Below are 26,429 nucleotides of genomic sequence, written 5' to 3'. Positions count from 1 at the left end.
GTTCCGGGACACAGAAAAATGTTTATTTCAGGTTTATATTTGTTTCCTCTGCTATGTTTAGGCGAAAAGCATTCTGGGATACATGGCTTTCCCAAGTCCGCTCATGTCATCACGCGGGTCGTTTCTCAATATGCAGACTTCTCGCGAACACGCGCTGCTCGCGTACTTTACACAAGTACGGGAGTACGCGAGTACAGAGAAGGTTCTCTGTCAGAGGAAGTACAGCTCTGTCCACATCAGTGTCGTGTGCTCTACTGCCGCGCTGTGGACGCTTTTGTAACTGCAGTAAAATGTTACATTTCCTTCCTTTGAACTTTTAATTATAAAAGATCGAGATTTTGATCAATCTTTTACTGATAGTGTTTTCACACTAACATAAATTTAGCAATTAAATGAAGCAAAACGTAAATAAAGACCATCATCCAACAAAAACCAAAGGAGAGATTTGTACCCAAATGTTTAAATGCACTTTTGTAAGTCGCTTTGTATAAAAGCGTCTGCTAAATGACATGTAATGTAATGTAATGAGAGGTGGAATAAAACACTGGGGGAGGAGCGAAAAGGAAGATGTTTTTTTAAAAATCCAAAGGAAAGTGGGAGAGTTTCGGTACACGGGAAGAAGCAGGAAGGATATCAAGGATTAGATTTGGTCATACAGGATTAAACAGTACATGGTTCAGATCAATAAACATAATACAGACAGCAGGAGGAAACAGTTCAGAGGTCATCTTCTAACTCAATGTCAAAAATCAAAAGTTAAGAGACATTAAAATAGAGTTTGCTTTTAAATACATATTACAAAAGAATGTGTATGTGTAAGTGCTTATACATACACAGTATGTATATTATTTATTTATTTTGCAGGTGTGATACATTAGATCCACATTTTTCATCCACACTCCACACCACATGGTGGCGGTAATGCACCAAGTCGTATTCCGCCAACCGCCATAAAAACCACGAAGAAGAAAAAGTAGTGCCCACAGTTTACGACACTGCTGTGTGCGGTGCGGCCGGACGGGGCGGAGTGCCGTAAGTCGCAGTGTTTTGGGCAGAAGGAGGTCATTAGAAAGTGAGGCGGAAGAACGGGCAGGTTTTCGGGGACACACAGACTGTCAGTGCCGGCGTAGTTTAACATTCATTATTCAACACCCGTGTGTAGCTTGTTAAACCGCTGCTGAAATGCTTCGACTCATTCTGCGGCTCAGGCCGTCCTCCGGGCTGCCGTGTCCCCGTGCCCTCCCCACCGGGCCTGCTGCTCTCGGCTCCCGGTCTCTGCCCGGTACCGGCTGCGTGAGGCGGCTTCACCGTGGAGCAGCGTCCCGGTCCCCGGGATGTCTGAGCTCCAGCCTCCCTCACAGAGCGACTGTGCTGTGGCGCCCGCAGCTGGTGGGCGGCTGTCAGGCGCCGCGCTTCTACAGTCTTCCGCCGCATCAGAAGGTAACGTTAGCCGGTCCAGCAGACCGGACCGTACCGGACCACCGGGCCTTACACTATAGTTGCTATAGCACCGACGTTCACGGCTATAACTAGCATGACCACTCGGGCTAGCACGAAGCAGCGCATCATTTAACCGCAACGGTTAACGGTTGTTTTTCGAACAGTAGTATCGGTTTATGAGGGATCAGAACCTCGAGTATCAACTGATATCGGCCTGATGTACAGATGTAGTCGTGTTTAACGACCAAACAACATTAGATCATCTAAATGAAGCATGTACGTCACACATTTAAGGCTGGATTATCATAACAAACATTTACCACCAGCATTGAACCGATACTGACACAGAGATTTTACTCTTTGTTGACGTCCGGTATATTATGCCGGTAATGACTGATTAGTAAAATTACAGTTTTTAACTTTGTCATTTTTTAAAAAATTGCTGCTATAATATTCGTTACCTTTTGTACACGAGCGCTGTGACGAAAGAATTTCCCGCAAGGGATTAATAAAGTATATTCTATTCTATTCTCTTCTTCTATTTTGTCGACTCATGAGTAGATGTTGATATAAATCTACTTAATTGAGCAAAATAAACATAAATAAATAATTGCCAGCACAGAAGTCAAGGAGGTAGCAGAGTATTTATCCCACTGTCGTAGTCATTGGTCATATCAGCAGATCATGGTGTGTGATATCGTGCCGATAATATCGTGCATCTTTAACTTTTTTCCCACCTAATGATGAAGAGTGGGCGACACTCAACGAGACAAATATACAATTTATTTAAAGTATTTTTCAGTCCAGTGTGAAATAAGATAGTAAAGTAAAATATTATAATAACAACAGTAATTAAAGTAACAATTAAACACAATCAAACTTCAGTAAAGATTCTGCGATGTCTAATGTGGATCTGTTTAAATTCCCCTCTGATAATCTGTGTTTGTCCACTGCTCGTACTTTATCTTCATTATATGCTGCATATCAATTTAAAGTAGGTCAAATGAAGACATGCAGTTGTATGTGGGTCATTATTCTGTGATGGAGACGTAAAAACTGCATTTACGTCACCTAACCCCAGCCTGAAAACCAGCTGTGAACAAACATCCTTTGTCTTAAATGAATGAAACATCTTTATTTATGTGTGGTCACTGGTCAGTTACTTTCTCATGATGAACTCTTTGACCTGGTTGTTCAGGTGGAGCTTCCCGCGCTGTCGCCCACCATGCAGATGGGAACGATTGCTCGCTGGGAGAAGAAGGAGGGAGATAAAATCGGTGAGGGCGACCTCATTGCTGAGGTAAGTGTTTGTGCATCTGTTTCTCCACATTATTACGGAGACACCTCTAACATGTTTGTCTCTGTAGGTGGAGACTGACAAGGCCACTGTAGGCTTCGAGATGCTGGAGGAGTGTTACCTGGCTAAGATCCTGGTCGCTGAAGGAACCAGAGATGTCAGCGTTGGGGCCGTGATCTGCATCACAGTGGATGAGTATGTGTCTCTCTGTGGACGGTTTAAAATAAACCGGACAAATGATGTGTAAAAAATGCTACAGATCGTCTCGACGCAGATCATGGACATTTGTACGTTCTATACTCTTATGATTTAAAAATGAATACAGTCTGACCTGAGCTGATTGATTCAAGTCTTTTAATCTCTTAGTTTTTTTTCTCTGTCACATTCTTTAATACTTTGTTGTACAGTGTCACAACATTTATTAAATCCAAATCTTTCTTCATGTATTTGTATAGATGATGGTAGATTTGCACCACTGTGTTATCTCATCACAGTCTAAAGATGGTCATAGAGGTTAATGAGGTCTGCACCCTGTGAAAAGGATTTCTCCTTTAATCATTGTTTTACCACTTGACTACGATGAATTGTGACATTGTTGTCTTGGAGTTCCTGCTCATTCACTTTATTTAACTATGAGCTGTCAACTGACCAAACGTTTGAAGATGAAGTAAATAAGTAGTAAATATTCACACAGCATTTAATACCAATATAAGGGTTAGGGATGTTTTTGAGTTCAAACAAACTGGAAACTGAGTTGCATTGTGTGTGTGTGTGTGTGTGTGTGTGTGTGTGATTTTGTCCTCAGCCCTGAACTCATCGCAGCCTTTAAGGACGTAACGTTGGATTCCCTCAAAGCAGCAGGTGGCGCTCCTTCACCTGCTGCCTCCGCTCCTCCATCTTCTGCTGCTGCTGCTCCTGCAGCCCCTGGCAGCTCTTACCCCACACACTTAAAGGTAGTGTTAGACGTGTTCTGACACGAACAGTCAGGTCTACTGTTTTTTTTCTCTCTTGATGATTGACCTGCTGGTTCAGACTGGTACATGTACAGAACATTATCGGCCGAAGGCCCCAGATTTCACCAGTATTGTCTGATTATAAACAGTTACATGAAATATCCTGAAATGTCTTTACTTTACTGTTACAGTGTGGTTATTGTGTGTGTGTGTGTGTGTGTGTCAGATCACTCTGCCCGCGCTGTCTCCCACTATGACGATGGGAACAGTGCAGCGCTGGGAGAAGAAGCTCGGAGAGAAGCTGAGTGAAGGCGATCTGTTGGCTGAGATCGAGACTGACAAGGCAACCATCGGTAAATCCAAACACTGCACTCTGAAAACATGTACCTTATATACTGAAGAGGTTTTGACAGGTTTATCATGGATTTGTAATGATGTTGTACACAGACCTCGACTGAAATAGAAAAAAAAAAAAGTGCAAATGTCTTCCGTCCTGATTTAGAAGATCACAGCAGAATCTTTTTCTACGTCTGTGTTTAGGCTTTGAGGTGCAGGAGGAGGGATATTTGGCCAAAATCATGGTTCCGGAGGGAACTCGAGATGTTCCACTGGGAACACCGCTCTGCATCATTGTAGAAAAAGAGAGTGACATTGCTGCCTTCAAGGATTACGTAGAAACTGGGGTGGCAGAGGTTTCCACACCTCCTCCAGCTCCTGCTCCAACGCCCGTAAGAAAAGTCAAGTGTTTTCATTCTTCAAGTTCATCTTCTACATCTGTACTTCAGTCTTTAGTCCATCCATCCATCCACGGGGCTGCCGGTGCCTTGCTCGTATATTTATGCATTTATGTTGTGTTTTTGTAGCCTGCAGCTCCAATTGCTGCAGCTCCCAGTCCTGCTCCTGCAGCTGCTGCCCCTGCAGGAACCAGGAAAGGACGCATGTTTGTCAGCCCACTCGCCAAGAAACTGGCTTCTGAGAAAGGAATTGACCTGGCTCAGGTCAGCGGTAAGTGATTGAGATGTTATTTGGTAGAGTTTTTAACTATGTGCACATTTTAAATAGGAAGTGATGGAGTTGTTTTCTGTTGTTTTCAGGTTCTGGTCCTGATGGACGAGTCACCAGGAAAGACATTGAAAGCTTTGTTCCACCAAAGGCTGCACCAGTAAGTGAAGCTCTTACTGTTTTTACATGACTAGATGTTGAACATGCACATTTAATCCTTAATGATCTTTAATAATAGTCATGAAGCCATGTATTGTTTGCGCTCCTCGTTTATTATAGGACATTTCATTTTGGAAGTTATGATGCAGTTTGATTTTAACTTATTTCCATATTCAGGCTGTAGCTCCTGCTGCTGCTGCTGCTGCTGCACCACCTGCAGCTCCAGCTGCTGCTGCTGTCACTGGGACCTTCACAGACATCCCCATCAGCAACATCCGCAAGGTCAGAGCAGACGGACTCACGTCCAGTCACAGCACAGGCGATGCCTTGCTCCCTCTGTTAAACCTGTCCATATTAACACAGTAAATATGTATCTGTATATAGGGAAAGAAAGCCAAATTACAAAGTGAACTTTTCACTATGTTGAGTCTGCCACATAAGTAAAGTACCTAGTGTCATGTTGTAAAAGGATTCTGTGTGTGTGTGTGTGTGTGTCGTGCAGGTCATCGCTCAGAGGCTGATTCAGTCCAAACAAACAATTCCTCACTATTATCTGTCTGTAGACGTCAACATGGACCAAGTCCTCGAGCTCCGGAAAGAGCTCAACGCTGTAAGTCTGTAACTAAAATTTATCTTTAAACATTTACAGTCTCATTAAAATTGTGACTCTTCTGTGCAGGAAGTCAAAGCCCAGAATATCAAACTGAGTGTGAACGACTTCATCATCAAAGCCAGCGCTCTGGCCTGCCTCAAAGTCCCAGAGTGTAATTCTTCCTGGATGGACACAGTGATCCGTCAGTGAGTCCACACATGGAAAACAATCACGTAAAAAAAAAATCATGTTAAAAACAATCATGAAAAAACAATCATGTAAAAAAAAATCTCATAAAAACAATCACGTAAAAACAATCGCGTAAAAAAAAAATCATGTTAAAACAATCATGAAAAAACAATCACGTAAAAACAATAACGTAGAACAATCACATAAAAACAATCACATAAAAACAATCACATAAAACAATCACATAAAAACAATAACGTAGAACAATCACATAAAAACAATCACATAAAAACAATCACATAAAACAATCACATAAAACAATCACAAAAATCATAAAACAATCATAAAACAATCACATAATAAACAATCACATAAAACAATCACATAAAACAATCACATAAAACAATCACATAAAAACAATATAGAACAATCACACAATCACATAAAACAATCACATAAAACAATCACATAAAACAATCACATAAAAGGAACAATCACATAAAACAATCACATAAAACAATCACATAAAACAATCGAGAACAATCACATAAAACAATCACATAAAACAATAAGAACAATCACGTAGAACAATTAAAAAACAATCGAAAACAATCACGTAGTTTAAAACAATCGTAAAACAAGTAAAAACAATCCGTAAAAACAATCACGTAAAACAATCACGTAAAAACAATCATGTAAAACAATCACGTAAAAACAATCATGTAAAACAATCACGTAAAAACAATAGTAAAAGTGTTTGTGGATTTAATCTAAATCTTCTGTGCAGTTTGCTTTTGTCACATCTGAAATCTTAAGACTTTATGATGTAACTGGACTTTATTTGAACATATTCTGTGTTATAGGGCAGGTGTAATATTCATCTTTCTTATTCTTTCATTTACATTCGGTATATTGTGCTGTTGGATTAAATCTTTTCATCTTTTAAAGACTATTAGTTAGTGGTTTCTCTGTAAAACTGTAGCCACAGTGTTGGACCATTAGAGGGCGCTGTGAGTTCTCTGTCGCTGAGGTCATGTTTGGCGTTCTCTGACAGAGGCTGATTGAATGTTTGCAGGAACCACGTGGTGGACGTGAGCGTCGCAGTGAGCACAGTCAACGGTCTGATCACACCCATCGTGTTTAACGCTCACACCAAAGGTCTGGCCTCCATCTGCTCTGACGTGTCTGCGCTCGCTGCCAAAGCAAGAGACGGAAAACTGCAGCCGCACGAGTTCCAGGTCACAAACACCTTCTGTTCAGGACTGTTTATGAATCCATGTGTTCATGTGTTCATGTGTTTGTGAAGAATTCAGAGACACCAGTGCTTCAGTCACTCGTGCAAGAACAATATGTGATGGAGACAAAGTAGAATGTAGTATTTGTGTGTGTATATAATATCATGAAATTCCCCTTTCACAGGTTTTTAATAGCGGGATTGTGACTGTGTTACGTGACCGTTTCTTCACAGGGAGGAACGTTCACGATCTCTAACCTGGGAATGTTTGGCATCAAGAACTTCTCAGCGATCATCAACCCTCCTCAGGCGTGTATCCTCGCCGTCGGAGGCTCAGAGAAACGACTGATGCCTGCTGACAACGAGAAAGGGTCAGTGTGACGCTCATTCTTTACCAAACTGCATGTATGACGTTCAAATGTGAACATGTGTGTGAACATGTGTGTGTTTGCCAGGTTTGATGTCGCCAGCATGATGTCGGTGACTCTGAGCTGTGACCACCGCGTGGTCGACGGAGCCGTCGGCGCTCAGTGGCTCGCTGAGTTCCGCAAGTTCCTGGAGAAACCTGTGACTATGCTGTTGTGATCAGACTGTAGTCATTAAAGTTGGCCTGCCGCTCATGTGACCTGAGTGGTCTAAACCAGTGTGGATCCTCCTGTGATTGGCCAGCCTGACACCAGGCCACTCCCACTTCCCCAGAAGAAGAGGAGACAGAACGCACTCCGTTTACTCTGTCTCTGTCTTCTTCTTCTTCCCTCGCTCTCTCACTCATGTTCTATTTATTGACGCCCAATCTAACAAAAGACACAAGAATTAAGTGTAATAAGACCTAATTATGGCGATTATGTGTCACGAAAGGGAAGTGTTACATTATCCAACTTTGTGTGTGTGTGTGTTGTGTGACTATGATAAAGATGAGGGAGGAGCATCTGTTCTTTGGCGTCAGTTTTGTGGCTGTGGTTTTTGTCTGGAGATGGACAAGAGGGGCGGAGCTAAATGTACATTTATAAGAGTCCAGACAGACACACACACACACATATATATATATATATAAATAAATAAATATGTATATGGTGGTTGAGCAGTTAACTCTGTTAAAGCCTCACTACGTAGATCATATGTGTACAGAACTAAATGACAACAAACAAGAAACTTAACACTTTTGCCATTTCTGTGTCTTCAGGTAGAAAAACGTGTTCTTTTCTATTTTCTGAGTCAAACACTTTCTCTGTCACAGCTGAAACGCACAAAGCTGCTGCCGCTGCTGGATATGATTTGTTATTTGAATAAATTGGTAAAGTTAACTTTTTCCCATGGAGACTGTTTTTGAGTGAACCTCGAGGCAAAGACGTTACTACCAGTTGAAGATGAGCTGTTGTGATTTATGTGGATTCACGAGCAGACACACAAACAAACACACAAACAAGCAGCCTCCTCTTTCACTGACATTTGTCTTGGTTTGGTTTTTATTTAAATCCCCTCAATACCTTTACGTTAACTTGTAAAAACGTTAAAGACATACAACAACGAGAACGGCAGACTCACACTGACTCCAAAGCAACGCAACAACAAGTGAGTGAACCTTTCATTCTCACAGACCTGGACACAAGCGATGAGAACCCTGAAATAATCCCAACTGCAGAGCCTAAAGACGGATGTCTGCTTTCACATGTCTGAGGATGAGAGGAAGGACATTATAGGAAAAATACATTAAACAGACCAGAGCTAAAACAGTACATACAATACTGTATAGTCAAACATTAAAAAAACAATACATCAAAAGGTGACCTTGAGGATCAGATTTAATAATCTAGGAAGTTTTGTCTAATTCTTTTCAAGTCCAAGAAGCAAAGACGTCACACACTTAAAAAACCTACACATTTCATTTTAACTGCATCTTGGCAGCAGCAAAGTGTTGGAGCTGAACACACACACACACACACACACACAGACAGATATCTGTGTGTGTGTGTGTGTGTGTGTGTGTGAGAGAGATGTTTCACTCATTAACAAACTTAACCAACAATAGCTTTGATTGTCAGACAGTGAATAATGAAGTGAGTGAGAATAAAGGAGGGGGAGCTCAGTAGATTAATCATGCATGCCTAGTTTTTCTGCTCACATTTTATACACAGTGTGTGTGTGTGTGGGTGTTCCGCTCAGTTATGGGTTCTGGTGGAAGATGGATATTTTGGACTGTGTGTGTTTGCTTCACCACTCTGGAGAACGGTGAGTACGTCCGACGTCTGCCATTAACTATTATTAGTTTTATTTAATTAAACTACACATATTAACAACTGTTAAGAGCTCAAACGTCTGAGCAACAGATTTATTTGGCATTAAAAGTACTGTATGTAAAATGTAAGATTATTATATATTTATATTCCTACGGATGAAATAGATGACTAAAGTGAAAAAAAAATAAAAATAAAAATAATAATAATATGATGCAGTGCCCTCTATTGATTGGATTATTTGTGACTTTTGGGAAGTTGAATATGCCAGGCAACAAGTCGAGAATGTCACGCGTGACGGAACATCATGGACACATGAATAAACACACATGGAGTCTGAGTTGACTGTCTAGAGCTAGAATATATCTCTGAGTTCTATCGGATGCTGAAACATGTTTTCTTTGTCAAAATGTCATAAAAAAAAAAAGAAAACGAAATGTATGATGATAATGGGGGCGGGACTAGTTAAGCTTTGCTTCTCCCGCATTCCCTTTCGGTTATGTATATTGTGTGAACTGCACTGTTATGTGATGAGTGATCTAAATGTCATGACCGAAATAAATAAATAAATAAATAAATAAATAAATAATATATGGAAGAGTCTGGGGAGGGAAAACCAGCAACTACAACTTCACCAATACATTTCACACACTGTACATATGTACTTCTATTAATAGATTCCTTTTATGTGTTTACATTATGAATTATTTATCGTTCCATTTAAACAAATTAGCTGTCGTTCCTCTGTCACGCACACACACACACACACACACACACACACACACACGGCTGTTGTATGTGGTAGTTGTATGTGGTGGTTGTGTATGTGGTTGTTGTGTTGGGTGGTTGTTGTTGTAGTATGTGATGGTTGTTGTGTTGTATGTGGTGGTTGTTGTATTGTATGTGGTTGTTGTGTTGTATGTGGTGGTTGTGTTGTATGTGGTTGTTGTGTTGTATGTGGTGTTTGTGTGTGTATGTGTGTTGTTGTGTTTGTATGGTTGTTGTGTTGTGTGGTTGTGTGTATGTGATGGTTGTTGTTGTATGTGGTGGTTGTTGTATTGTATGTGGTTGTTGTATGTGGTGGTTGTGTTGTGTATTGTTGTGTTGTATGTGGTGGTTGTTGTGTTGTATGTGGTGGTTGTGTTGTATGTGTGTTGTGTTGTAGTGGTTGTTGTGTTGTATGTGGTTGCTGTTGTATGTGATGTTGTTGTGTTGTATGTGGTGGTTGTTGTATTGTATGTGGTTGTTGTGTTGTATGTGGTTGTTGTGTTGTATGTGGTTGTGTGTGGTTGTTGTGTGTATGTGATGGTTGTTGTGTTGTATGTGGTGGTTGTTATTGTATGGTTGTGTTGTATGTGGTTGTTGTTGTAGTATGGGATGTATGGTTGTTGTTGTAGTATGTGATGGTTGTTGTGTTGTATGTGGTGGTTGTTGTAGTATGTGATGTTGTTGTGTTGTATGTGGTGGTTGTTGTATTGTATGTGGTTGTTGTGTTGTATGTGGTGGTTGTTGTGTTGTGACAGATTTGACTCACTTTCTTCTTAATTCCTTAAATCCACACAGTTGCTCTCAGAGTAACGATGAGACAGATCAGGGTGGAGGTTGTGCAGGGACACACTGTCATCTTGCCCTGCTCCTTCTTCACCTCCAGCCCTCTCTCCAGACTCAACATCATCTGGACTCTGGCTCCTTTCTCCAGCCCAGAAAGTCCAATACAGGTCTGAAGAGGAGAGGAGATTGTAACCACAACAGACGGATTCTCTGGACTCTCTCCATCATGAACAGAACACAATAGTTTGACTCTCCACTCTGTCTCCTCCAGGTGATCGTGTATGACCATGGACAGGTGATTGAAGACCCGTCCCTCACTGGCAGGGTGGGTTTTACAGGTATTATCTTATGTTCACTTCATTATAGTAATAAACTTTGTTTATCTTTGTTTTTCACCATGACTCGTAGATCTGTAGATCTGAAGACATGGATGTTTACAGTCAATTTATCCTGAACAACCATTTCAAATCTCCAAGAACAAACAGTTTTTCTACTTGAAAGTCAAAAGTTGAAGGTGGAAATCCTTTTTTCTTTTTTTTGGATTCTGATAAAACACCTAACCTTTCAGAAATTCAATCTTAGCTCAGGACAAATAGCTCAGTCTAATCAGAAGATGAATTGTATCTGAGGTTATGAGTTCAAATATCACTATGATGTGGATTTTTTTGGGTTCAAGAGTCAATAAAAACAATCAAAAGCTCAAAGAAAAATGCTAGAGCAGGTAGCTCAGTAGAGCTAGGCGGGTCAGGTTCTGCAACTACAGGGTTGATCCGGTCCGGCAGGTTCAGTTTCCCAAATTCGGGGTTGATCTGGTCCGGCAGGTTCGGTTCAACAACCACTGGTTGTTTAGTAACTGCAGATTAAACATGTACAGAACATAAACGAGTCTTGTGTGTGATGAACGTGTGTGCGTCAGTTTTCCACTGTATGCTTTGACTAGTCTTGGTTAAAGGGATAGTTCTAAGTGTGATAGTATGAACTATTATTGACAAATCACTGTTTTACATCATAAAAAATGATTAGCTCCTCCTCCTCCAGGAAGTGCACAGGTTGTAGGACCTCCTACTCCATAAATAGAGGCTTGGACAAGACATGTGTCCTCCTTTGTCCCTTTGTCTGCTGTTGTCTGATGTGTGTCATGTATCTTTTTACTTCACTCAGTCTTCACTTCACGTTTTTACTTATTCACCTGAATGCTGACGATAATGATGATGAAAAACAGGTCACATTAATCCTGATTTTCAAACATTCACAGCAGCGTCAGTACCTCATGCAATCATGCATGACGAGGTGAGGCGAGTAGAGCCGGTGGAAATGCGCCATTAGTATAGTATGTCGTCCAAAATCAGTCACAAAAGTCAGAGTATTGTATGTCACCTGATCACGTGTCAGAGTCTGAGACAGAGGCAGAGATGACGACCCTATTTTATAATCCTATTTTCAATACTACCAGTCAAAACCTCCTGAATAATTAATGTTCAGAGCAGTGCTGTGGTTGTGGACCAGAACCTGTCGACTGCTGGACTAGGACAACCCCGCTGTTGTGGAACCTACCTTGCCATCTTGCAGGTTCTAACAACTGCTGAATTTCAAATAATAATGGATGAGAAACTTAAGAAACACCAAGAAATTCACCTTAAGATCGTTGGCACCAATAGCTCACTCTGTCACAAGATGACTTGTCTCTCTGAGGTTGTGAGTTCAACTCTTACTGTCAACTGAACTTCTGCACTACTTTCAAACTTCAGACCAAAATAAGAAGTTAGAAACGTATTGTTCTGCAGGTCAGGAAGAATAGGTCCTGCTGGAAGAACAGGACTTGTATGTCTGAGGTTGTTGGTTTGAATCTTATGATCAACTCAATTCTTTGAGTTCAGTGTTCAAAGTAAACAGTCAAAAGCTCTAAGAGAACGTCAAGAACTGCGAAGAGCCGGTAGCTCAGTGGACAAGAACACTGCTGTGAAGTCCTGAAGTCGTAGGTTCAGTTCTTGTGAGGAGCAGGTGCTTTTAAAGATCCACATCCAAACTCAAGTTTATAAGCAGACAGCAATCTTAGACGAAGGCGGCCTTTGTGGCATGGTGGGTTTGTTCCAAAGCATAAGGTTGTGTCTCAACAGTGAGGTTGCAGGTTCAGTTCCAGCTCCAAACCCTGTAGTTCTTCACTGGAGCAGACCCAGACCTAACCTCTTGCTGACTGACACAACCACACAGCACACCAGGTGAACCACCCCAAGTGCGTCGTACCCCCCAGTGGCCAGCAGGGCACGAGTGAGTCGTACCCCCCAGTCAGGCTCACTGGACACACCAGGTGCGGCCTTCGGCCGCACCTGGTGTGTCCAGCAAGCAAAACAGTTGGAAGGGGTGGTGGCCCCACCCCATCCAACTGTCTTAAATCGCAAGACAGTTGGGTGGTGGTGGCGAAGGCCACCACCACCTAAGTGTCTTAATGCGGTTACCTTTTGCTGCACAGTGTAATATAAAGTATTTGACCTTTGACCCCTTCCTGCCCTGCCCCACCTATCCTCTCCTCTCCTCTCACTCCCTGCCCCTCTTCCTCTAACTCCCTTCCAGCCGCTCCTCTCACTGCCTGCCCCTCTTCCTCTAACTCCCTTCCTGCCCCTACTCTCACTCCCTGCCCTGCCCTGCTCTGCTCCTCCTCCTCCAACTCCCTTCCCTGCCCCTCCTCTCGCTACCTGCCATGCCCCTGCTCCAACCTCTCCTCTTGCTACCTGCCCTGCCCTACCCCTGCAAGGCTGCGGAATGGAACCTGCAAGGCTGTGGTATTGAACCGGTCACCTTGTAACTCACACATTCCCTTGGTTGTGAACAAAACCACTGCACCACCAATTCCTACTCTATTTAGGACTTTTGGTCTCCTTTCAATCTTCACTCTGGATGTTGACCTTTAAAATGTCCTGGTGCTCACAAGAACTGAACCTACGAGCTCTGGATATCACAGTAGCATTCTTGTGCACTGAGCTACCTGCAGCTTCTCATCACCAGGTTCTCATAGAGCTTTTGACTGTTTACTTTGAACCTCGTACTCAAAGAGTTGACCATAAGACTTGAACTCAGAACCTTTGAGGTACAAGTCTTATTCTTCCCGGACGAGCTATTCTGACTGACATGCAGAACAACATGTTGCTGGTAATTTTAAATTCTTATGTTGGTCTGAAGTTAAAAACGTTGGTGGAAGTTCAGTTGATTGCAAGAGTTGAACTCACAACCTCAGCGTTCCAAGTCTCTTTATGATGGTGTGAGCCATTCATTCCAATGGTGATTCTCTGACTTACTTGGTATACATAACTTTCTCGTCCAGGTCAGAAATTTGAGAATTCTGAAAACAGTCACTTGGGGGTTATCGTAAGACTTGAACTCACAAACTCAGACATAGAAGTCCTGTTCTTCCAGCAGGAGCTGTTCTTCCCGAGATGCAGAACAATCAATGCTAGTATTTCTAACTTCTGATGACCAGAGTTCATTCAAAAAAGTCATAGTATAGTTTAGTTTTGACTGATTTTGGACGACATACTATACTATGAGCTTTCTGTTTGAGCTTCACACTTGTGACCAAAATTAAAAAAAAGACAAGCTCCGAAACCTTACTAACTTGAAGAACTCTGATCATCAGCCCCAATAGCTCACTCCATCAGAAGATGACTTGTATCTCTGAAGAATAATTAATGTTCAGAGCAGTCCTGTGGTTGTGGACCAGAACCTGTCGACTGCTGCACTGGGACAACCCCGCTGTCGTGGAATCTTGCAGGTTCTAACAACTGCTGAATTTCAAATAATAATGGATGAGAAACTTAAGAAACACCAAGAAATTCACCTTGAGGTCATCAGCCCAAATAGCTCACTCCGTCACAAGATGACTTGCCTCTCTGAGGTCATGAGTTCAACTCTTACTGTCAACTAAACTTCTGCACTACTTTCAAACTTCAGCCCAAAATAAGAAGTTAGAAATACTAGCATTGATTGTTCTGCATCTCGGGAAGAACAGCTCCTGCTGGAAGAACAGGACTTCTATGTCTGAGTTTGTGAGTTCAAGTCTTACGATAACCCCCAAGTGACTGTTTTCAGAATTCTCAAATTTCTGACCTGGACGAGAAAGTTATGTATACCAAGTAAGTCAGAGAATCACCATTGGAATGAATGGCTCACACCATCATAAAGAGACTTGGAACGCTGAGGTTGTGAGTTCAACTCTTGCAATCAACTGAACTTCCACCAACGTTTTTAACTTCAGACCAACATAAGAATTTAAAATTACCAGCAACATGTTGTTCTGCATGTCAGTCAGAATAGCTCGTCCGGGAAGAATAAGACTTGTACCTCAAAGGTTCTGAGTTCAAGTCTTATGGTCAACTCTTTGAGTACGAGGTTCAAAGTAAACAGTCAAAAGCTCTATGAGAACCTGGCGATGAGAAGTTGCAGGTAGCTCAGTGCACAAGAATGCTACTGTGAAATCCAGAGCTCGTAGGTTCAGTTCTTGTGAGCACCAGGACATTTTAAAGGTCAACATCCAGAGTGAAGATTGAAAGGAGACCAAAAGTCCTAAATAGAGTAGGAATTGGTGGTGCAGTGGTTTTGTTCACAACCAAGGGAATGTGTGAGTTACAAGGTGACCGGTTCAATACCACAGCCTTGCAGGTTCCATTCCGCAGCCTTGCAGGGGTAGGGCAGGGCAGGTAGCAAGAGGAGAGGTTGGAGCAGGGGCATGGCAGGTAGCGAGAGGAGGGGCAGGGAAGGGAGTTGGAGGAGGAGGAGCAGAGCAGGGCAGGGCAGGGAGTGAGAGTAGGGGCAGGAAGGGAGTTAGAGGAAGAGGGGCAGGCAGTGAGAGGAGCGGCTGGAAGGGAGTTAGAGGAAGAGGGGCAGGGAGTGAGAGGAGAGGAGAGGATAGGTGGGGCAGGGCAGGAAGGGGTCAAAGGTCAAATACTTTATATTACACTGTGCAGCAAAGCATTAAGATTAGGTGGTGGTTCGCCACCACCACCCAACTGTCTTAATGCGGATTTAAGACAGTTGATGGGGTGGGGCCCCACCACCCTTCCAACTGTTTTGCTTGCTGGACACACCAGGTGCGGCCTTCGGCCGCACCTGGTGTGTCCAGTGAGCCTGACTGGGGGGTACGACTCACTCGTGCCCTGCTGGCCACTGGGGGGTACGACGCACTTGGGGTGGGTCACCTGGTGTGCTGTGTGGTTGTGTCAGTCAGCAAGAGGTTAGGTCTGGGTCTGCTCCAGTGAAGAACTGCAGGGTTTGGAGCTGGAACTGAACCTGCAACCTCACTGTTGCGACACAACCTTATGCTTTGGAACAAACCCACCATGCCACAAAGGCCGCCTTCGTCTAAGATTGCTGTCTGCTTATAAACTTGAGTTTGGATGTGGAGCTTTAAAAGCACCTGCTCCTCACAAGAACTGAACCTACGACTTCCGGACTTCACAGCAGTGTTCTTGTCCACTGAGCTACCGGCTCTTCGCAGTTCTTGACGTTCTCTTAGAGCTTTTGACTGTTTACTTTGAACACTGAACTCAAAGAATTGAGTTGATCATAAGATTCAAACCAACAACCTCAGACATACAAGTCCTGTTCTTCCAGCAGGACCTATTCTTCCTGACCTGCAGAACAATACGTTTCTAACTTCTTATTTTGGTCTGAAGTTTGAAAGTAGTGCAGAAGTTCAGTTGACAGTAAGAGTTGAACTCACAACCTCAGAGAGACAAGTCATCTTCTGACAGAGTGAGCTATTGGTGCCAACGATCTTAAGGTGAATTTCTTGGTGTTTCTTAAGTTTCTCATCCATTATTATTTGAAATTCAGCAGTTGTTAGAACCTGCAAGATGGCAAGGTAGGTTCCACAACAGTGGGGTTGTCCCAGTCCAGCAGTCGACAGGTTCTGGTCCACAACCACAGCACTGCTCTGAACATTAATTATTCAGGAGGTTTTGACTGGTAGTATTGAAAATAGGATTATAAAACAGGGTCGTCATCTCTGTCTCTGTCTCAGACTCTGACACGTGATCAGGTGACATACAATACTCTGACTTTTGTGACTGATTTTGGACGACATACTATACTAATGGCGCATTTCCACCGGCTCTACTCGCCTCACCTCGTCATGGCACGGTTTAAGTAGCGTTCCACTTGCATAGTACCTGGTAATAGGTACTATTTTTAGTACCTGCTCCGGCGAGGTTCCAAGCGTGCTAGTAGTAGGTACTATGCGATGATAGGTCAGACTGCCGTCCCCTGACTGGCCAGAGTCACAAATCATGCCTAACAGTGCCGAACTGTAGATCTCCTAAAACGACTACTTTGTTTTGGTGATTTTGGACAACATATTATAGTACAACTTTTTTTGACAGTTTATATTCGGACATTTTTGACACAAACACTGTGCTGCTACATGTAAATAATTCTTCAAATTGTATATCTATTTTAAACAAATTCAACTCAACTGACTAAGTGCTTGTACTGTGATTGTCCATCTTTGGTGACGCTAAGGTGCACAAGTGAAATAATATTAAGAAAAAAAAGTTAGTGTTCAACCAATTCGCTTGTTTGTCCTACTGTGAAATGCATTCCATTCTCTACTGTAACATTCTCATGACAGTAAACAACTGTGACATTTTACACACAACTTTTGAAATGAATCATCCATGTTGAGACTTTTAAGATCAGAACTAAAAGTGGATCCTTTCAGCAGCTTCTATTAGATGAAGGGGAAACGTTCGTCCAGCAGGTGGCAGCATTTCAATGACAACATGAACATTGATTAATTTCAGGTGGAGCTGCTCCTGCACAAAGCGACACTGACTTCAAGTTCATGGTATACTTTCCGTGACTTGGTACATTCCACTCCTCCTCCCCTCTGTGTCGATATATTTGGAATGTTCCACTTTGTGTTTATCAGTCCGCGCTTCTTCTTCCACACGGAGACAGAAGCAGGACGAGGACAGCGGAGACAAACATGTGGTCACTGCTGCCTAAATGATTCCACACATTTCTTAGATGTTCTGTTGACGCTCTGTTCACACATGCTGTTAACATCCGACCTGAGTGATCCGATCACAGGTGTTCAGATTACACCTGCTGCTGCTGCTAATGTGACGTCACTGCTCCACATGTAAACACACGATCACGGTCAAAGAAATGCCTTCATACTGTCAAGAATGTCGTCCAAAATCACCAAATCACCAATCTAACCCGAACCACATGGGGTTGATCCGGTCCGGCAGGTCTGTTTCGGGGCAAGAAAAAAATAAAAATAAAAAATCTTCACCTCACATGTCAAAAACCCAAATTATAAATTATATTCTTATTTTTACATCTAACATTAGTCAAAAGAAGCTAGCTAGCCTTTGTTCAAGGCTAGCTAGCTTCTCCCGATGTTACAGAGTCGATGATGAAATTCGAATCCTCGTTGAAATTGAAGACACAAACGCAAGGTGGAGAGTTTGAGTTTGGTTTTTGAAGTTTTTCTTTGATTTTGTTCTTGAGAGTCTTTGGTTTTATTGTTGTTTTGTTGACCCACACAAACACACACACATTCAAAGTCACATACCTTCAGTGGGATTTGAACCCATGATGTTGTGAGTAGAGAAGCGGTGTCCTTGTCCTCCGGGCTATTTTCAGCGCTGGTAATTACTCCCACAGAGACAGAGCATCAGAAGGAGGAGTCAATGTCATCAAAGAACAGTTTGTACTCATCATTCATTGATGAAAAATTAATCCCTGAATTCACCAAAAACATGTCTTCAATTCACTTATTCATCTGCCACACTCGGAGGTGTCCTCGTCAGGCTCTGCTGTCACTACGTTTCACATCCCGCAAAAAAACCACAAACATGGAATTGAACCTGTGACCTTGTGGACTGAACAACGTTACCACGCCATGAACTCCTGACAGATGCAGGACTTTTTGTCTTCTTTCAATCTTCACTTTGGATGATGAACTTAAAAATGTCCTGTTCTTTATAAGAATTGAACCTATGACCCTGGAACCTCAGAGCAGTGGTATCCACAGATCCACCTGCTCCAACAAGTGCTGAGGTTTTCTTAGATCTTAGAGAAGAATTGAATTTTATTAATCCCCTTAGGGAAAGTATTCCTCTGCATTTGACCCATCCCCCAGCCCTTTCTGGTCGGGTGGGGATTTAAACCGGCGACCCTGCGGTTACAAGTCAAGTTCCCTTTCCACTTGGACACGGGCTGCCTTTTATTGAATCTTAAACTGAACTCACAACGTCAGAGTCTTATTCTTACTGCAATAGCTTTTCTCACTGAGCTGTCAAACAACATTTTCCTCGCATTTTTTAGTTCTGTTTTTGGTCTGAAGTATAAAATATTGTTGTGTGAAATTCAATTAATTGTGAGATTTGAACTCATAACTTCAGAGATACAAATCATCTTGAGCTCTTTCGTCCTGATGAGCTTAATCTGAATTTCTCATCCAGGTCAAAATGTTAAACATTCTTACAGTCTTACAAAAATCTCAGGACTTTATACGGAGTCCTTGTGGTCGTTGTTCTTGCCCGACAGGTTCCGTTTCACAACCGCGTCCAAAATTAAAAAAGGACTGTCCCCAGTTTTCTGGAACCAAACTTTGTACCTCATGCACAGGATCAACATCACAACTGGAAGATTTCTGTGTTTGTGGGAAATTCTTATGAAGAACAAGACTTTTAAAGTTCAACGTCCAAGGTGAAGATTGAAAGGAGATGAAAAGACCCAACACATCAGGGATTGGTGGAGTGGAGGCTTTGTTCTCCAGTCCATGAGGTTGCAGGTTCAGTTCCAGAACTTCAGTCTTGTCCCAGTCTCGGCGTGACAAGGTCCGCAGCCACTGGGACCTTCCGGTTACACAAGATATGACTTAATCAGATCTTTTCTTATTTTAGCCTGAATGAGTGGTGTAATAAAACGATCATGTTATTATCATCAGATTGATAACATAATTACATGCTGCAGGTATTCCCTGGAGTGCAGATATTGTCCTGAACGACACACGCGTGTCAGATGCTGGTGTTTACCGCTGCATGGTCAGTAACCCGCCAGAGACCGCAGACCCGGGTGTAGGAGAACTGCTGCTCAGTGTTCTCGGTGAGTTTCTCCTCATCCTGTAAACAATAGTGAGGGTCAACATAGACCTCCCTCACCCCTAACCCCAACTGTCACCATCAAAACTATATGAACTAACCCTAAAACCAGGTCTGACAAAATGTCAGGTTTGTAGGTTTTTAGACCTCACAGAGATATAAATACAAGAATACATTTCTAAAACTGCAGTTTAGACGAGTGAGAACGTCACAGATATGTGTCGTGGTTATTCCAGACAAACTTCAAATTAAATGTTAAAGGTTGCCAAAGTTACGTGAATATCTGCTGGGACTGTTCATTGGAGCTGCGTGGTGAAGGAAACAGCAGCTGTCATTGGCACATGCATTACTTTGGTTTGTACATAAGTTTCTGATGAGTAACTCTATATTTGTCAACTGATGTTGTCAACATGAATGAGGAGACTCCCTCCTCCCAATTCCCAAGAAACCAGCAACAAGTAAAACAAACTATTTAAAAAAGTTTCTTTAAAAACAAGCACAAAATGTCTGACTGTGTGGTTCAAGGAAGTCCACTTCCACTATACCAGAACCTCCTGTGCTGGACCAGTCAGCTCCCAGGATCCACCTGCAACAATCTCACACTAACATGAACGCGCACACACACACACACACACACACACACACACACACAGACACAGGGAAAAGCCATTTATTTATATATTTAAGCAGGAATTGAGTCGGGTTTTCAAGTTTGACCTGTTTTTGAATCTGTGTCGTTTCACTCATCATGACCTTGTTGTTGATTTGTGCAGCTCCGCCCTCACTGCCCGTGTGTCAGTGGGATGGAGACGTTGATGCAGGAGGAAGCGTCACACTGTCCTGCTCTGTGACAGAAGGAGTCCCCACTCCACAGATCCACTGGGACAAACTGAATCCACAGGAAATCTCACTTCCTATTATCATGGAGGGTCAGTGACACACACACACACACACACCGCGTTCACTGAGCTCAGGGTTTGTGATGTTTGTGATGTTTGTGTCTGCAGTGAACAAAAAGAGAAACATGTAATAGTTGAACACATTTTTAGTTTTTCCATGAAAATGTTTTTTTTTGTCATTTAAAGGGAGCTTTTTTCCTCCATGTTTGCTACAGTAAATTATTTATATAACTTTGAAGTCTTGTTTCTCACCTCACTAACATACATACGTCGTTCATGTTTGCAGCAATGTTACTGTAGAAATATGAAGAACAATAAAGGTGAATTCTGCTCAGTGTTCAACAGCAATATACATTTTTCACTGCAAAATGGATACATTTTTTTCTCATCATGTAAATTTACTGTAGATATTTTATAAAATATTAAAATAACTTTTAATTCCTTCATGTCCTTCATTTTTTTAAGCAATCTTAATGTCGACATATAGAGACTAATCAGGGTCTAATGATGAATCATTAAAAAAGATATAATATATCTTATATATAATATATATATAATATATAATCTGTACAGAATTCACAGAAAATATAATTTTCATCTATTTTTTTCTTCCTTCATGTTTCACCTCAAACAAACAAGCTTGACCGCTGTCCTCTCTCTGTCTTTCTGTCTCAGGTGACGTGTCCGGCTCTGTCCACATGATCAATGTGTCCTCTCAGACGTCAGGCCTGTATCGCTGCTCTGTCTCTAACCTCCTGGGGACAGAGAACTGCTTTGTCCATCTGTCCATCTACAACAGTCAGTAGTCGTCTCATTTCAGGGTCTGGATCCTGTGAAGTGTGGATTCGTTGTCACAGTGCCACACAGTGGGCGTGTCCTAACTGACATACGAATCGCCCACTCCTTCTCACGCAGTTGATGTTTGCGCATTTTTTAAAATTTGTGGTGGAAGAGGTGAACAGTTCCTCCTCTGTGGACGCTCGATGCTCACAGTGTCCAGCAGAGGGCAGCGTTAGCTCGGCCTGTCCCTGTCTCTCATATACATATATATACAAACATATGCATATATACATATATACATCTGTATATGGGCCATTCTACCGAATTCGTGCAAATTGCTGTCCCACAATAAAAAAACTATTTAACAAAACAATTAAGAATTCAGACCTTCAATATTTAGTAAGATTATGTTATGATCTAGTTAAACACAAGACTGTAACTAGATAGTAATTAAGCTAAATATATACAAAATCATCATTTATGCTACCTTCCTAGGTACTTTCTATTGGGAAGTAGTTGTCCCAATCTCTAAGCCCTAAATTTCAATCCATAAAAATAATACTTAAAAGAATTTTAATTAAAAAAAATTTAAAAAATATTATGTTTTGTTGTGTGTACAACTGTTCAAACATCTGTTACTAGCCATTTACTTGTTAGCATGTTTGAGTTATGCTAGGAATTAGCTAAAAATGTCACAACCGTAACAGTCACAACCGTAACAAATTGTAACGTTACGGTTGTGACATAATCATTATGGTAGTGACAACATGTAATGTTCCACATTTTTAAGGACATTTTTCATCATTATTATTACATTATACTCTTAAAACATACTAATATTATTATTATTATTATTATGATTATGATTATGATTATTAATATCAATAATAATAATAATAATAATATTGTTATTATATTTGATTTGTAAAGCACAACATGAAGATAATGCTGATTTATATTTGATATTATACAGCTAAGGTGGGAGAAAGCAAGCAGCAATGCCAAAAGAACATAAAAAGAGTGGACCAGAGGGTGAGAGAATACAGAAAAAGAGAGAAGTATGAAGAATATTTACGATATATACGAAACAAGAAATGAAAGGAAGAAGGAAAGGTCAAATCTATCAGTGATTTATCTAACAGGGAAGCAAAGGAGCACAACTTCCACGCCACCTCCCACACCCTCTGCCACACCTTCAGCCACGCCTTCTCCCATGCCTCCTCACCTTCCACGCACTTCTAGGGAGACTAGACAAGAGACGTTCTGGAATGCGTGACCACAGAAAAATAAAGACCCTTGAGCTGAAGATTAAAGAACTTGAATGGAAGAAGAAAAATATAGAAAACGGTGCCATAGATTGTGCGTGAGGCCAGAGAAGTCAAAATGTTCCCCAAGAACAAAAACTCAGAATGAAGTATGACAGCACAGAGTTCCTGCGCATATCAGAAAGACCCTTTTTTTAACACACTCATGTACGATTTGCAGAAAAAAATTACAAGTCTGCCAATTACAACGAGAAACATGGATTAAGAAGCGCATTGACAAGCAGGTTGCTCAGAAAATACAATCTTGTTTCTATGCTCAGAGAAACACTAGGCAGCTCCCACAGAGTCATCAACACGACTGCAGACAACCCACATCTAAAGTTCACATATCAGAGACATAACATTTGTGTTGGTAAAATTCACATTAAAAGGCAGGTTATGAGTTAATACTAAGCAATAAGGTTGAGGGGATATAATACAACCTTGCAAACAAAATACTGTGGTCACAAGCAAAACAGTGCAGTCACTACCGTAACACTGAATGTTTTGTAAAATAAAATAAGGATTGAGTCATTAAATAACATTTTATGATAACTATTGGTTAAATGTACATTCAATGTAATACCTAATGAACTCTGAGATCTCTATGATCAGTGTAATTCATTTTACAAAAAAGATTGCATTTAAATGAATGATGAGTCTTAGAAAATAATCTTTGAAATTTGTTTAAAAAATAATTTTAAGTGATTTAGTTGTAAAACCTTTCATAATAAATTACTAAAATTAATCTTTAGAGGGTGTATGGACACACAATATTAACAGATTAATATAATGGTTTTTATTGCAGTGTGTTGCTGTGTTACGGTAGTGACACATTTCAGGAGTTGAAAAACGTTTCAAGAACAGGCAGACATTAATATATGAAATTTGACTGCGCCTTTACTAGATATGTACCATTGAAATATGGTACAATATATGTATGGACAAGGTTTTTGGAAAAAAACAACTTTTGAAAATGTGTTTCCAACTCTGGACTTTGCACGAATTCGGTAGAATGGCCCATATACACATACATACAATGACAGTGCGCCAGTACAACTGTAATAATATACAACATTTCATACTGTTAGGTCAAAACTTTTAAAATAACGCGTCAACAACAAATCTATCGATCACCAAGTTGCCAGAGACAGGACAGGCCGAGCTAACGCTGCCCTCTGCTGGACACTGTGAGCATCGAGCGTCCACAGAGGACGAGATGTTCACCTCCGACAACGTTGCTGCTAAACTATAAATACGTCATATCTTAATACACAAACCACATGTTTGAAATCTAAATGACTTTCTCACCTCAAATTATGTTAAAACTTTGCTCCGGGACACAGAAAAAATGTCTATTTCAGGTTGATATTTCTTTTCTCTGCTGCTATGTTCCGGTGAAATGCATTCTGGGATATACGGCTTGTAATAATATTTTACTGCAGTTACATAAGCATCCACACCGCGGCAGTAGAGCACACGATGTGAACAGAGCTGCACTTCCTCCGTACTTGCGTACTCCCATACTTGTGAAACGTCATCAGCCTGAGTCCAAGTTCGGTTCCAATTCACAAGTACGCGAAGCAGCGAGTACGGTTCTCATACCCGGAAGTGTTCTCGCTCCGCCAGTTTGACCCAGTATGCACCGGAACATATCTGCAGAGATAACAACCGGAAATAAAACATTTTCTATTTTAAGATCATTTGAGGCCAGAAATGAGTCATTTAGAAATCAAAAAGGTGATTTGTGTATTAAGATATGACGTATTTATAGTTTGGCAGCGACGTTGTCGGAGGTGAACAGCTCCGTCTCTGTGAACGCGCGATACTCACAGTGTCCAGCAGAGGGCAGCGTTAGCTCGCCTCTTTCATTAGATTTGTTGTTGACACGTTGGCCGTTTCTCAATATCCATACTTGTGCGTACTTGCGTACTCCCGTACTTGTGAAAAGGTCATCAGCCTCAGTCCAAGTTCTGTTCCAATTCTCAAGTAAGCGAACAGCGAGGACGGTTCTCAAAACCGGAAGTGTAAATCTGAAATAAATATTTTTCTGTGTCCCGGAACAAAGTTTTAACATCATTTGAGGCGAGAAATTAGTCATTTAGAATTCAAACATGTGGTTTGTGTATGAAGATATGACGTATTTGTAGTTTGGCAGCGACGTTTGTCGGAGGTGATAAGCTCCGCCTCTGCGGACGCTCGGCGCTCACTGTGCCCGGCACAGAGCAGCGTTACCTCGGCCTGTCCTGATGAAATGATCATTAGATGCTCGGTGTGATCCATAGATTTGTTGTTGACGTGTTATTTTGTTTTTAATGGAAACGTTTTGACCTGATAGTTTGAAAGTTTCTATATTGTTAGGGGATTTATATTATTTTAGATTTATATTAAAGTCGCACGCTCATTGTATCTGTATTTAAATATAATATGTAAATATTAGATATGTAGAGTAGTATATATTTGTACACATCATATATATATATATACTACTCTACAATGCTGTAATATATCTATTTTCCACATTGTATTATTTGTATTGTATATTTTAATAGAAATAAATTAATAAATGAAGTTAAATCTTTAAAATGTAAAAATAATAACAACATGTATATGCATTTATTAAAAGTATTTCATATGTTCATTTATCAACACTGTAGGTGGCGCTAATGATGCTGCAGCACTTGGCGCCAGCCACCATTCAAACAGCAGAACAATACATACATACTTGCATACTTGAGTATTGAGAAGCAACCACATACTTGTGTACTCCCGTACTTGGCAAGTATATACTCCCAGCGTACTTCTCAAGTATATACTTCCCAAGTAAGCAAGTACATACTTGCATACTTGAGTATTGAGAAACAACCACATACTTGTGTACTCCCGTACTTGGCAAGTATATACTTCCCAAGTAAGCAAGTATTGAGAAACGGCCGTTATTTTGTATTGAATGTAAAAGTTTTGACTTGACCGTTATAAAGTTTGTATATATTGTTTTATTTATTTTAACTTTGAATGCTACATTGATATTAAACTACTGCGCACTTCACAGGATCCAGACCCTGAAATGAGACAAGGCTCGAGTCTTTTCGTGCAGTCACCTACATCTGCTTTTTCCCCTTTTATCAGTCAAATCATTGAGATAAGAGTTTTGTCCTCCGCTGCAGCTCCGGACACTACCTCGGGCATCCTGCAGGCGGTGCTGCTGACCTTGTCCATGAGCCTGGTGCTGGTGGCGCTGCTGGTGCTCGGGACGTGGCTCCATCGCACAGGTCAAGATGGGAGGAGTGAGAGGAAAGACGAGGACGAGTTCAGAAACCCTCAGACTCTGATGAAATGCTCTTTTGTTTGATTAGTCAAAGTCGACAGTGACAGACTGAATGAGTCCCACTCACTGTGTACGGCTGCTTCACAACCTCATATTCACAATTCTGATAGTTGTGCTATTTTGATTACAATGAAAACATGTACATTTGACCTGGAGATGACTGTTAACCCTCCATTTAAAGCCTTAAATAAAAGTGAACTTAGAGTATGTAAACACATGTAAGAGAGTGATGTCTTACATGTGGGCCACGCCATGCTGATTGTACTCGATTCCCTTGTAAGTCTGCTAAATGACATGTAACGTAATGTCACGCTGCTTCTGTTCTGGAGCTTCAAGCTTTCCATTCGAGTACCATGGGAAACT

At 41.4% G+C, this 26,429-nt stretch overlaps 2 protein-coding genes and 1 long non-coding RNA gene across 11 annotated transcripts; 2 read left to right on the top strand and 1 right to left on the bottom strand.

Annotated features, from left to right (window-relative positions):
- Window positions 1–1,016: 1,016 nt before the first annotated feature.
- Window positions 1,017–8,170, top strand: dlat (dihydrolipoamide S-acetyltransferase (E2 component of pyruvate dehydrogenase complex)). Its single transcript, XM_044041393.1, has 14 exons — window positions 1,017–1,440; window positions 2,639–2,740; window positions 2,808–2,932; window positions 3,543–3,690; window positions 3,917–4,043; window positions 4,231–4,418; window positions 4,554–4,695; window positions 4,785–4,852; window positions 5,029–5,133; window positions 5,354–5,461; window positions 5,531–5,649; window positions 6,708–6,870; window positions 7,101–7,237; window positions 7,322–8,170. Exons 1-14 carry the CDS (start codon window positions 1,183–1,185, stop codon window positions 7,449–7,451), a joined length of 1,920 nt encoding a protein of 639 aa, XP_043897328.1. The 5' UTR covers window positions 1,017–1,182; the 3' UTR covers window positions 7,452–8,170.
- A 130-nt stretch (window positions 8,171–8,300) lies between these two features.
- LOC122779229 lies at window positions 8,301–24,364 on the bottom strand. Of its 9 annotated transcripts, none has more exons than XR_006361532.1 (7): window positions 24,050–24,364; window positions 21,280–21,484; window positions 20,907–20,948; window positions 19,619–20,669; window positions 18,222–19,509; window positions 10,635–10,820; window positions 8,301–8,539 (listed from the first exon to the last, which is right to left on the bottom strand). It is a non-coding gene; the product is annotated as an uncharacterized LOC122779229 (long non-coding RNA). The 9 variants fall into 9 exon arrangements; XR_006361535.1 differs by lacking the exons at window positions 8,301–8,539; window positions 10,635–10,820 and adding an exon at window positions 17,744–17,897 and having other exon boundaries at window positions 19,619–20,357; window positions 20,509–20,669; window positions 24,050–24,359; XR_006361536.1 differs by lacking the exons at window positions 8,301–8,539; window positions 10,635–10,820 and adding an exon at window positions 17,744–17,897 and having other exon boundaries at window positions 19,619–19,776; window positions 20,268–20,669; window positions 24,050–24,358.
- zgc:165604 (uncharacterized protein LOC792578 homolog) lies at window positions 8,533–26,283 on the top strand. Its single transcript, XM_044041395.1, has 7 exons — window positions 8,533–9,095; window positions 10,664–10,818; window positions 10,923–10,989; window positions 19,628–19,759; window positions 20,529–20,684; window positions 21,330–21,452; window positions 25,906–26,283. Exons 1-7 carry the CDS (start codon window positions 9,032–9,034, stop codon window positions 26,088–26,090), a joined length of 882 nt encoding a protein of 293 aa, XP_043897330.1. The 5' UTR covers window positions 8,533–9,031; the 3' UTR covers window positions 26,091–26,283.
- Window positions 26,284–26,429: the final 146 nt, after the last annotated feature.

This window comes from Solea senegalensis, linkage group LG13 (assembly GCF_019176455.1).
Source record: "Solea senegalensis isolate Sse05_10M linkage group LG13, IFAPA_SoseM_1, whole genome shotgun sequence".
NCBI classification, from domain to species: Eukaryota; Metazoa; Chordata; class Actinopteri; order Pleuronectiformes; family Soleidae; genus Solea; species Solea senegalensis.
Note: the sequence above shows the minus strand (reverse complement) of the source record. Positions and strands in the feature narration are given on the sequence as shown.